Consider the following 12,503-nt stretch of genomic DNA (forward strand, 5'->3'; position numbering starts at 1 on the left):
GAAGTTCTGGAAATGAACAGTGGTGATGATTGCACAACACTGTGAATGTATTTAGTGCCACTGAACTGCACTTAAAAATGGCTGAAATGGTAAATTTTTTTAAATTTATATTTCTGTTGAAAGATAATTGCTTTACAGAATTTGCTGTTTTCTGTCAAACCTCAACAAGAATTATCCATAGGTATACATATATCCCCTCCCTTTTGACCCTCCCTCCCAAATTTTATGTTGTATATATTTTATCACTTTAAAAAAAGAAACTGGACAAAAATACATGGTGCATGTTTTCATTTATTTGAAGCTCTAGAAAAGGCAAAATTAATGTTTGGTGATAGAGGTCAGGACAGTGTTTGCCTTTGGTTGGAGTAATGACTAGAAGGATGTAAAAGGAAGCCTTCTAGAGGGTCAGAGTGGTCATTACATGGATGTATACCTGTGTAAAAGCATTGCCAAATTTTCACTTTACAGTATGTACATTATATTTCCATTTAAAAAGAAAACCAAAAGGAGTAGAAAGTGGGGAAAACAGTAATTTAAAATTTGCTTCCATTTCTTTATCCCTTGTTCCTGGAGACAGGCTCACCTGGAGGCACATTCTCTCTTTGGGGAAGTTAGTGAGATTGGCCCTTCCATTACCACTTGTGTAAAACCAGAAGCTTTGCATTGTCCTGGGGACAGCTACAAAACACTTAAACCTGACTGCAGAGATCCAGTGTCTTGCCTTGGCCACTCATGGTGGGCATGGCTAGTTAGAGATATTTTTTACGAGGCTTTTTGACTTTGGGAGTGGAGAGGGACAGAATAAGGGAAAGAGGGGCAGAGAAAAATGTTTCTTGGCTTTGTATAAACTGGAGGCACCATGCTTCAACTGATGCTTGTTCCCGTGGGAGTAGATTATGGGGGTGGAGGTGGGGAGGCAGGAATGATGAACGCATCTTGCTGGTTAACAGAGTGGCTGAAGTGGCTGCTTTCATGAGACTTTGTGAGACTCTGGGCATAAGTAGTGTTGCCAGGCACCTCAGAGCAGAGTTTGAAACAAGGTTGTAAAAAATGCCAGTAATTTTTTTTCATCTCTCCTGTCACCTCTCAGAACCCTGCACCCAGTTGGGAGCATCCTGACCCAGCACCCTTGGTTTGAACACTTGCAACATCACCCAAAGCAAGCTCCTTGAGTTACAGCAGACAGGGAGAAGGAGGAAAACATGGGGCGGGGGGCAAGGGTGCGGTGAGAGACTGCAGAGCAATTTGTGAACACTCAAGTATCCTTTTTGCATATCTGGGGATACTTGGCAGGAATGTTGATGCAGAATTGGCCTGAGGTACAGCAGTCACTCTGTTGGGGCTTGAAGCCCTGTAATTTGGGCATCAAACATGAAGATGACCTCAGTTTATACCTGCAGTCTGGTTAAACCTGGATGGAACAACTACATAGGTATGCATAACTCTGTGAGTCTATGTATATGTGCATGTTTTAATGTACATGTTCTTAACCAAATTGATATCCTACCATGTATTACTTTGAATCCACTTTTATTTTTATAGAGTCATTTGTTTGGGGCATTACCTTGTCATTAGAGATTCTTTTGAGGCTATGTTCCTGAGGCCAAGGAGACTTGCCCAATGGCTGGGGTCTTGTCACCTAACTTCCAGCCATCCTTCTGTCCCACACCCCCGTGCCTTCCCCCACTGGATCATGGCCTCTGTTATTTGGTCCCAGCAGCCTGTGGAGTTGTGACATAATTGAAGCCCCACTCCACTCCTTCCATGAGGGTAAAAGAGGACCTATTTTCAGAAGCCTTGATGGGCAGGGTCCAGGAGTCCCAGAGCAAGCAGGTCATGTCGTCCATTGTCATCACATCAGTGAGAAGAACACACCACACCCAGGGAGCCCTCCTCTGCCTGCCCCCCACCGGACCAGCTCATTAAGCCACGCAGCTGTGGAGAGAGGGGTCATGTGATTCACCCTGGGGTATAGCAGGGAGACTGCTTGCATCTAAGTCTCTTGGTCCCCCAAGTGGGACACTTTTCCACCCACCCCTTAGCTCTCCCCATAAGTAACTCCAGTGGCAGAAGCAAATTTATCCACAAATCACACACCAAGGACACAAAAATGCTTTTATTTAATTGCTAGCACAAATACAGAATTGAATTAAGGCAGTATAATACATTTCCATTATCCTTACAAACGTCTGTACAATAAACTTTGCTTTAGGTGCTGATTTGAATCAATAATTGAGATTTTTATTAAACAATGTTTTCTTAAATTCTAGAGAAAAAAAATCATTCCCTGGGCTGCCAACAACTTAACGCTGTGGATCACAGAACCTCCACCAAGGTGGTGGGCTTGGCTGATGTTGGCAAATATTCCTCCCCACGTCCCTCCACACTCCCTACCACAGAGAGGAGGCTCAGAGGGACAGGGCAAGAGAGAAAGGCTTTTAGAGAGGCACTCGTTTACAAGTTCAAGCAGTACTCCATTCACTTCTGGCTACCAGTTATTACCTCAAATTCCCTTTTGAATGAAAAAGAAAGATGTAAAACCGACTACATAAAAACATCAAGCTGTATAAAAAAATCTCTAAGATAAAGAATAGTTGTGAATTATAATATTAAAAGCATGACACAAATGATCTTAGCAACCATAAGTTTGGATTTGGGGAAAAACTAGTTTATGGATGGATTTGTTTTTCTGGAACTAAGTGAAAGAAAATCCTGGCAAATATTGAAAAAAGGTAAGCGACTACAAATAATGTGAAAACATCTCATCTCATCATCTACATTCGTGTTTGACTATAAAAATCAGCACCAACGTTTGAATTTTCACAAAATAGTAATGATTCGGTGCAGCCATATCCTTCCTTTTGCCATTTGATCTCATAGGCATGAATATTTATTTTAGTAAGATATTATTAAGTGTGTTCTTCAGATATGGGTCATAGTTTGTTACTGGAATTTAGAAAAACTTTTTCAAATACTTGTACTTTATCTCAACTGCCTTTCGGACTGCCGTTAAAAGTACAGTAAAGAGTTACACACTTAAACACATAAAGCTTGAAGGAAGGCTTTACCATAGCGCACCTTTACCACTGAGCATGCGCTCCTCCCCCACCCCTCTAGGAATGGGAGAAGAAAGCAGAAACACGGAGGAGGAAATGAGAGGGGAGAATGGGTTACACAGGTGTGGGGAAAAATCAAAGTCTACAAGTTCAAGGATCACTGTGGGCTCACAGTCAATCCCAGGAGGAAAGGGAAGCTCAAAACAACAGAAGTCAAATGTGAGGGAAATTTGGTATCTCTAATAGCAAGCACACACACTCACACTTTTTCAGAGTACATAATGCAAAGGAGGAGTTTGCCTGAAAAGGTGGGTGAAGCTTCTACCTTGTCTGTGAGTCCATGCCCACGCATGTCTGTCTGTGTGCAGATTCACTAAGCTATCTCAGTGTGCATTACATATGCTAGGCAAACTTAAAAGTGGACCATTGCCTGGCCACCCCAAGAGCATTTTTTACACAGCCATTTCATCAGAATCAGCATCAACATCAATAAGCACAACCTCATGGTAATCACTGGTAACCACAGTGGGGTCAACAGTGGCAGCAGCAGCAGTGGTAGGGTCCAGCAAGCTGGCAGCAGAGTCGGAGGAGTCACTGGCAGGGCTGGAGGTAGGGTCAGAGAGGTCAAAGATGTCACACTCTAGGTGGCAGGAGGCTGCAAGCTCAGAATGGCTGGCGATGACAGGCTTAGGGTGGCTGGTGGCGATGGGCTCGAGATAGTCAGGAGTGGTGGGTTCAGAGTGAATGGTAGCACACTGGGTGTATCCAGTGGTGGGTTTAAGGCAGCTGGTGGCAGGGCTGATGGCAGTCTTGGAGGGACTGGTGACAGGCTTGGGGTGGCTGGAGGAAGGCTTGAAATAGACAGAGTTGGCCTTGAAATAGACAGAGGAAGGCTTGAAATGGACAGAGGCGGGTTTGGGGTAGACAGTGGCAGACTTGGACTGGCCTGAGGCAGACTTAGGGTGAGCAGAGGCAGGCTTGGAGTGGCTAAAGACAGACTTATGGTAAGCAGAGGCAGATTTGCGGTGGGCAGAGGCAGACCTGGAATGGCCAGAGGCTGGCTTTGGGTGGCCAGAGACACGCTCAGTTTGGCCAGTTGCACCATGACCAGGTAGGGGAACATTCCGGACGCTCATCGGTATTTCCTCCACAGCAGAACAGGCACGGGCACGGTCTTGTTCACGGGCTTGTGTGCGGGCACGGGCGCGGGCACGGGCGCGGGCTTGGGCTTCTTGCATCTCACGGATATCAGTGAGGAGGCCAGAGAGGAACAGGACAGGATTCCGCATCGCGTGGAAGATGGTCCAGTATTCTCTTCGGAAATTCTCATTGAGGACACCATAGATCACTGCATTGAGGCAGCTATTGAAGTAAGCTATAAAGTAGGCTGCAAGATAAACCCAGTTGGGGATCTTGCCTGCCATCTCCTTCGGACTGACAGCCACCAGAACAGTGAGCGCATTGATAGGGCACCAGCACACTGCAAAGAGGAGGAAGATCACAAACATGGTTAGAAAGTTTCGAACCTCAGCAAGCTGGTTATCCGGGTTCTGTCCAGCCGGGTCACGGGCCGCCAGCACTTTGGTCCATATCTTCAGATAGCAGAAACCCACTATGAGCAGAGGAAGGACAAAGTGGATGCAGACAATGGTCACAGCAAAGGCGGGGTTGTTCACATAGTTAAAGATGCAGGTGTAGGTGCGAGGATCGTACTCGATGGTGCCAATGTACATGTTGGGTAGGACAGCCAGGACGGTCATGATCCAGGTGACAGCCAGATAAATGCAGGTATTGCGCACACTAAAGATGCGCTCATACTGGAGGCTGTGGCAGATGTAGCAGTAACGGTTGATGGCGATGGCCATGATGTTGAAGATAGAACCGACCACGCTCAGGCCTGTGATGAACCCCACCATCTGACACTGTAACTTGCTGAGATCCCAGCCGCCGATGGCCATGGCATGTAGCATCAGAGGATAGGGGTAGACGGCCACCAGCATGTCAGCCACAGAGAGGCTAACCACGAAGACGTTGCCTGAAAAACATAGGGGTGGGGGGGAGGAGGAAAGACAGAGAGGAATAAATGGTTAAGTTTCAGAAATCTACAAATGTAAGCTAGAGGGAAAGGCCAGCTGGAGTAAGTGACAATTTAGAACTCTAGAATTCTTTCTTAGAATTCTTTCAAAGAAATACAGTCGTGTTTTTATTTTTAGTTACAAGCATGTCCCAAGTGGTTTTGATGCACAAGCAGGTTCAAGCTCCTGTCCTTTCACCAAGTTTTTTTTTTCTTTCCCCTTCAGACAATGTCATCTCTGCTTTGGGAAAGAAGTGAAATTACCACAGAATGAGCCTGTTGGGGGGACCTTCACACTTCCCCACACACGGACAGGCCGGCGGACACCATTTTAAACAAAAACAAAATGTAAACTTTTGCGAGGGGGGTAGGAAGGGAGCATTGGGTGCTAGATGGAGCCGTCTGCTGGAAACAGGCTGGAGGGTGGGGATGGGGGGGTGCGAGGGAGAGTTTGGAGGACTGTCAAAAAGTCTCAACCTCGCCTACCCCGAAAACATAAATTTGCCCCCTGCCTTCTCTAACTTAAACCATTGCATTTAAAAGGCAAACACGCCTAAACAGAACTGCCTGAGAAAGGGCATTAGAGGCCATCCTTGTCTTAAGCGGTCTTTCCCAGAGGGATCAGACAAGAATCTCAGACCTAACCCTGTAAATACTTACCATTTCCCAGGTAACCTAAGAGTAAAAACTGAGGTGGATGAGGTAGGAAGGCCCTATAAAATTTTCTCTTCAGAAATAGTGAGCAAGGAGGGGAAAAAATCAGGAAAATGTTTGCAAGGATCAGCAGAAGAGCCTTCTCCTCGCGGGTCCCGGCGCAGAGCCCCGGCATCAGCACGTTCGCCCCTCTGCACACGGGCTCCGGGCGCCCGGCCCCAGGCTTTACTGGAGCTAAACATGAAATGGGGGAAGGGGAGACATGCCCTCACTCCTGTTTCGTAGGGCGGCGATAGGAACGCTGTTTGTAAAACCTGTAAGGTCAAAGTGCAGGTGCCGATCCCTTTTTCTGGAAACACCTCGTTGCTAATGAGAATTGGTTTGGCAAAATACTGCACTTCATCTTGGACTGGAAGAAAATGAGCACTTTTAAAAGGGCAAAGGAATGGCTCATTCTGCCTGCTTCCACCCGCGCTACCAAGGCGGGGCCTCGGTGTTTCTACCCAAGACGTTCTTTCTAGGGTTTTCCCTCAAAGTCATCAATTCGGAGAAGAAGAGAAGCAAAGTCTTAAAAACAAAACCAAGACAACCAAAACACCTTTATTTTAATTATAGAGAGAAACGAAGGAGAAGGAAAGAAGAGAAAACGGACTTTGCAGGTGCGTTCCCCCATGGGGCGCTCCGGCTTTGGTCACCTTCGGACCGCACTGCTGGGGTGCAGGTGAGATGCCAGCGGGCGGCCCCGCGCCTCGGGGGGACAGCGGAGAATCAGGCACACCCATCAGAGTTTGAAAGAAAACTTTTCGTGACTGTGCCGCTCTGTGCCTCTAGAAATTTGTATGGTGTTTGTGATTCCTCGCCCAAGCAAAGTAATCTCGCAGAGATTGGCGCCCTCCTATCCCTGACACCCCTCCGGCCCGGGTCCCGCTGGTGCCTGTCCCCTTCAGATCCCATCCCCGTGCTCCCCTCTACCCTCGGGCCCCAGCCGGCCAGGATCTAGGCGGCGGAGACCCTGGGCGCAGCCCCCTCCCTCCCGGAGCCAGAGCAGGGTTTGGGGGCCCCTTTGCCCCTCCTCCGCCTCCCCCTCCCAAAAGTCCTCTCCCGCCCAACCTGCAAACGCTGCTTGCGGCCCCGCCGTGTCCGCCGCCCCTGCCTCAGGCACACAGCGCCTAGCAGCCTCCTGCACGGTTTCCCGGGCCCGCTCACAGCCGGCCCCCTCCCCTTGGCACTGGCGAGCCACGAAGGGAGTCTTGATCTGCGCTCCGCTGCATCCCAGATCCCCGAGGTTTGCGGTCTCCCTGCGGTCCCCCACTATGCCGTCTGAGCTCTCCCACAGCCTTCCGGCGATCCTCATCGGTTCTGCTGTCTCCTGTGCCCCCGGGACGCCGAGTTCCCGAACCTTTCCGCCGCCTTGTCCTGCGACCCCCGACACCCTGCTTATGGACTTCGGGATCTCCGCCGCAGCCGCTGCCACCGCCTGCTGCGCCCAGCCGCCCGCTCGCCTCTCTCTGCCGTGCGCCCTGGGACGGGCGGACAGAGCTCGGCTCCCGCGGGCTCAGACCGCCCTGATCCACACTCAGGCTCGAGGGGTCTGCGCTCCGCCTCCCGGGAGCAGCCCTGGAGCCACAGGGCTGCGGCGAGCGGGGGCTCGGCCGGGCTTGGGCTCCACCGCCGCCGCGCCGCGCTCCAGCAAGCGCCGCCTCGGCCGCGGAGAACTTAACTTTACCGGAGCGGGTTGCAACCCCGCTGCTCCCTCCGCGTCAGTTCCTCCCGCGCTGCCTCGGCGCGGCCACCTCTGCGGCGCCCGGCTCGGCGTGCTACCCCGGGCGGCCGCTGGACTCTCCGCTCCAGTGCCGGCTCCCTCTGCATCAGGTCCCCGACGGGGCAGGGCTCGGCGGTCTGCCGCGCACCGCGGGGACCCGAGATTTGCACCTGGACGCCCAGAGCTTCTCTGAACGTCCGCAGCCTAGAGAAGCTCTAAGTTGATGAGACCTCCCCCCTGGGAGAATATCACCACCGCAATTCGCCGGGACATGGGGAGCAGGGCCGTCCAAACGTTCCCTATTCCAGGCACCCAAACTAACCCCCTAGGGGTTGCAAGTGGCTGCACCGTGGGTAGGGAGAAGGAAGGGGATCTTACCAGAATTTCGGAGCTTCTTGTTCTTCGACACAGCCAAAATGACCATGGAGTTGCCGATCAGGTCTACGACGATGGTGATGACCATTGCACAGAACATAAAGACGATTAGAGCTGGTGGGTAGTCCGGCTGCGGCAGTTTGCAGCCGATACAGCCGTATGGGGTAGGGACCGCCAGGGTGCGTCCCATGTTGCTGCTGGGGATCGTTAGGTCCTCCCAGCCAGGTCCGGACAGCGAACACCTGCTCTGTTGCCGGGAGCTTCGGGAAAGCTGCCACCCCAGCGAGAGTCTGTGAGCAAATGACAGCATTCCCGCCCCTCTCCGATGAGCTTTTAAAGCCTCAAGAGGCGGCTAGCTCCACCCCAAGCCCCTCCCCCCGACCAATCAGAGCTCCCTGATCGCCCCCTCTTCGATCTCTAACTGGTTTTGGACAAATCCAACGCGAGGTGTCGTCTTGCTTCCGACTGCCTTGTTTGTGCTTTGCCTCTAGCCTCTCCCCCTCCCACCACCGTCCCCAGGTACCCTGCATCGTGACCGGCTCGGAATCCACCCCCTCCCCGAACCAGCCGCTGCGCATCCGTTTCTAGCAAGTTCTCCCTCCCTCTTCATACGCAAACACCCTGGCACAGTCCTGTAGATTGCAGAGCAGGGCAGTCGAGTCCCTCATGGGGTCCAGGGCCAACAAAAGCCAGTCTGAAGCCCCTAACAGAGTGTGGGGGGCAGCCAGTGGCCCCTTGAATCATAGATATTCACCCCTGCAGTGTCCTTGAGAGGTTCATCCCATCCTATTACTTTTGCCTGTTCAAAGCCTTCTGTACTGTGTGGGAAGCAGAGGACAGCTGCTGCTGATGGCTTCCATCCCCAATCTGCACCCCAGTCTCCAGGGAACTTATCCCCACTCCAGTGCCTGGCAGGAGCTGGTTGACTCTCTTAGCGGCAGCGGCAGGTGGCCACTCAGTCCAGTCCGAGACTTGTGTTCTCCTTAAGGAGATGGCCCCTAAGCCAAGCTCTGGGAGCAGAGTTTGTACTCTGGGAGTGAGGGGAGGTCGATGGGAGTCGCTTGCCCTCAACTCTGGGACAAGTGAGAGAGTGAGCGCATCCTTTCCTCACTGCCTGGTACCCTGGAGGCTGCTCTGGGAAAAAGTTAAACGGGGAAAAAAAGCCCTTCTCTTGGACTGCCGCTGCTCAAAAAGAAACTCGAGACGAGCGGCTCCGCCTCCCGTTTCCTCTCTAGGTGCCCCGCACGCTTAACCGAGTGGTGCAGGGCGCTTGATGAGCTCCGGGAGCTATGCCAGAGAGGCGGGACAGGCGCGGAGATGCCGGGCTGTGCAACCCAGAAGCCCCCGGCAGACCAGCGGCCCCGCCCCAGGCTTAACTCCTCTCGGTCCTTTTCCCTTGCGGGGTTCTCATTTCGACCTCAACTGGGTCGGGCCGCCCCCACCCCCAGCTCGGCGGATCTCCCTCCCCCGGATTCACAGTTCCCTGCGGCGTGCCCAGGCTCTCGGAGCGCACGGGCCACGCGAAATCCGAGAGGTTCGGGCTCTATATAGGGACGAGTTTCGGATACTCAGTCCCTCAACGACCTCGGTCTTGGGGGTAGATTTCCTGCCAGCGGCTCAAAGTTACGACTCTGATTGAGAAGTCTCCCAGACAATTTCAGCAAACACCTTGAAACTTGTCCCAGACTTGGCTGCAGTGGGACAGAGGGGGTTGCACTGTCCCGGAGCGCCACCACCTGGATGGTGGGGGGGAGGGGGAGAGGGGCTGGGGGGCGGTTTCTGTGGATGACTTCAACATTCAGGGACCTTTGAGGGAAAGACAGACGCGACTGAAAAAATCAACATCGCATGCACCTTCTCTATCTGAAAGGTCCAAACTAGTAATGTGTCCCCTTGTTTGTTTGAACATGAACCCCTCACCCGCATCCTGTGCACGCTGAGAAGGGAATCTGCAAGAAGAACAATCTTCCGCCTGGAATCTTTTCTCATTCAGTATCTCATTGCTCCAAGTCGCCTGGAGCCCCGGCCGCGCGCAGTCAGGGCCGAACTTAGCCAGGATTCGAGATAAACGCGGTCCCCCAACAGGCTCTGATGCTCCCCTAGGCAACCGTAAGCTCCTAAGAAGAGACCAAAGCCGAAAGCTCGTCCGAACCGTGAAGTCGTTCGTTCGCATCTGGCTGCTGATGCAGGTTCCCCAAGGGTTTAGATCCTTTTACTTGTGGCAAAGAACTGTTTTTAATTCAAGTAAATAAAAATTTGAATGAAAAAAGAAACCAACATTCTAATGACTTAAGACACTGGAGCGTTCCCTACCCTACCCACTGCTCCCTCCCCCCAAAAAAACTTGTAAATGGAGCTGGCAAACTGTTATCCAGTGCACTGTCCTTCTGAGATCAGATGGCCCCAGAGCTGGTGGAGGCCCAGGACACCGGGGATTCTAGATGGACTGTGGCCTAGACTTCCCTGGGACTGAAGAATGAGCAGGACAGAGGGTCACCTGATCCCTGACCCCTGCGCCTGTTCCAACACGGCTTGATCATGACCTCGTGGGGCTTGGATGTTTCCATACCAGACAAGTGGAGGAGGCAACAATTTTAATAATGGGGGAAAGACAAGTCTGCATCTGGTTAATTTGCTTATTTTTATGAATTATCTTAACAAAAAATTCTGAAAATAGTCCCCATCCTAAGAAAAACAGATGGATATCAAATCCGTTATGTGGATAGCTATGAGGAAGAAAGCCAGTCAGGTTCTGAAAGGGTAGGGCAAGCTCCATGTGCAATTATATCGGAACAGTTAAGGGGGGAGATTTTTACTGGGTAGAGGGCAGTGTATATGGTTTATTTAAGCTTCCAAAAGATTTTGAATTGTGTCTTTCTAAAAGACCTGCTAGGCAGTGCTAATAACTGAAGATGGAGAGAAACACTTTACTGGGGATTTGCAAGCTATTAAGATATAGATTCAAAACAGAGCAAAACTTGGACGTTCGCTGGGGATCCCAGGAAAACCTTGCAAATCCATATGGAGGTTGGGAAGCTTCAGAAAAAGCAACGTATAGCAGACAGAATGGTATGGAGAGTTTGCAGTTCTGGAACCCAGCAGGTTCCCAAGGTGATCCTTTCCCTTAGGTCACTTATTGTGAGATTAGGGAGACTACACAGTCTCCCAAAGGACCCCCAGCCATGAAAGCTCAGACATCCCAATCGGAGGTGGTGCCAAGGGGCATTCTGTAGGGAAGGTAGATATTAAAAGATTTTCCCCCTCTTCTTGTTGATACAGAAACCTTTCATCTCAGCCTCCACATTTCTCATCTTGTTTAAGGTGTTTTATTGAAGTACACTTAATTTACAAGATTATGTTAGTTCCAGGTGTACAACAAAGTGATTCAGTGATTCATGAGGGTTCTTTTTTAGATTCTTTTCCATTAAAGGTCATTATAGGATATTGAATATAGTTTTCTAAGCTATACAGTAGGTCCTTGTTGTTTAGCTATTTTATAGATAGTAGTGTGTATATATTAGTCCCAAACTCATACTTTATTTCCCCTCTCCCAAATTTCTCATCTTTTTAAAACTGAAGATCAGGGTGGGACTGGTGGTCAGGGTGGCAACTGGCAACTTGGCATTCTCTTTAAAAAGTGAGTGAGAGCAAGTGAATGATTTTTTTCTCTGCACACACAAGGATAGTGCCACATCTTCAGATCTCTTATTATGGAGGCAATGGCAGAAGGTTACCTTTCATCATACTTCTAGGCTCTCTGTTCACCCTCCAGTACTATAATGATATCTCGCTTCTAATTAGTGCCTTGCAAGTTAAAATAAGCACTTTATACTTTTCAAAATCCCATCAGGGATATATTCTCTCAGCAATGCCACTTAACAGGTGGGGAAACTGAGGCACCGAGAAGAAAAAGGACTTCCCCAAGGCCATGCCAACGTTAATGGAGGAGCCCAGGCTTAAACACAGGTCCAATATCCTTTCAGCCCAGGGCCTTTCTCCCACAACCCAGCTTCATAAAGATAGTGTTTTGCTCTGAGACTTGATAGGGTGGGTTCTGTGTTCTCCTTTTTGTTATTGTTCTATTTTTTGCTTAATTATTTTTATTGAGATATATTCACATACCATATTCACCTTTTTCAAATGCACAGTTGAGTGTGTTTTCTGTACAGTCCCTAAGGTGTGTAACCATCATTACTATCAACATTAAGTTTCAGAACATTTCCATCAACCCAAAAAGAAACTCTGTATCCATCAGCAGCCCCTCCCCATTGCCTCCAACCCCCCAGCTCCTAGCAATCACTAATCTGATTCATGTCTCATATACATAGAGTTGTACAAAATGTGGCCTTTTGTGTCTGGTTACTTTCCCTTAGCATAGTATCTTCAAGGTTCATCCATGTTGTAGCATGTATTAGTGCTTCATTCCTGTCTATGGCTATATAGTATTCCACAGATGGAGAGACCACATTTTGTTTATCTAATCATCCATCAATGGATCTTTGGACTATTTCTGAAGTGAAGCGAAAGTCACTCAGTCGTGTCCAACTCTTTGTGATCCATGGACTATATAGTCCATGGGATT

At 50.0% G+C, this 12,503-nt stretch overlaps 1 protein-coding gene across 1 annotated transcript; it reads right to left on the reverse strand.

The window, feature by feature from the left end:
* Positions 1-3,508: 3,508 nt before the first annotated feature.
* GPR50 (G protein-coupled receptor 50) lies at positions 3,509-8,111 on the reverse strand. Its single transcript, XM_081563940.1, has 2 exons — positions 7,925-8,111; positions 3,509-5,091 (listed from the first exon to the last, which is right to left on the reverse strand). Exons 1-2 carry the CDS (start codon positions 8,109-8,111, stop codon positions 3,509-3,511), a joined length of 1,770 nt encoding a protein of 589 aa, XP_081420066.1.
* Positions 8,112-12,503: the final 4,392 nt, after the last annotated feature.

The sequence above is a fragment of the Giraffa tippelskirchi genome, chromosome X, assembly GCF_054371585.1.
Source record: "Giraffa tippelskirchi isolate mGirTip1 chromosome X, T2T-mGirTip1v1.2.pri, whole genome shotgun sequence".
NCBI classification, from domain to species: Eukaryota; Metazoa; Chordata; class Mammalia; order Artiodactyla; family Giraffidae; genus Giraffa; species Giraffa tippelskirchi.

Coding starts and splice junctions, on each gene's coding strand:
- GPR50 (XM_081563940.1), bottom strand. CDS start 8,111: ATGGGACGCACCCTGGCGGTCCCTACCCCATACGGCTGTATCGGCTGC. Junction 5,092..7,924: donor CAAGAAGCTCCGAAATTCTG/GTAAGATCCCCT, acceptor TATGTTTTTCAG/GCAACGTCTTCGTGGTTAGC.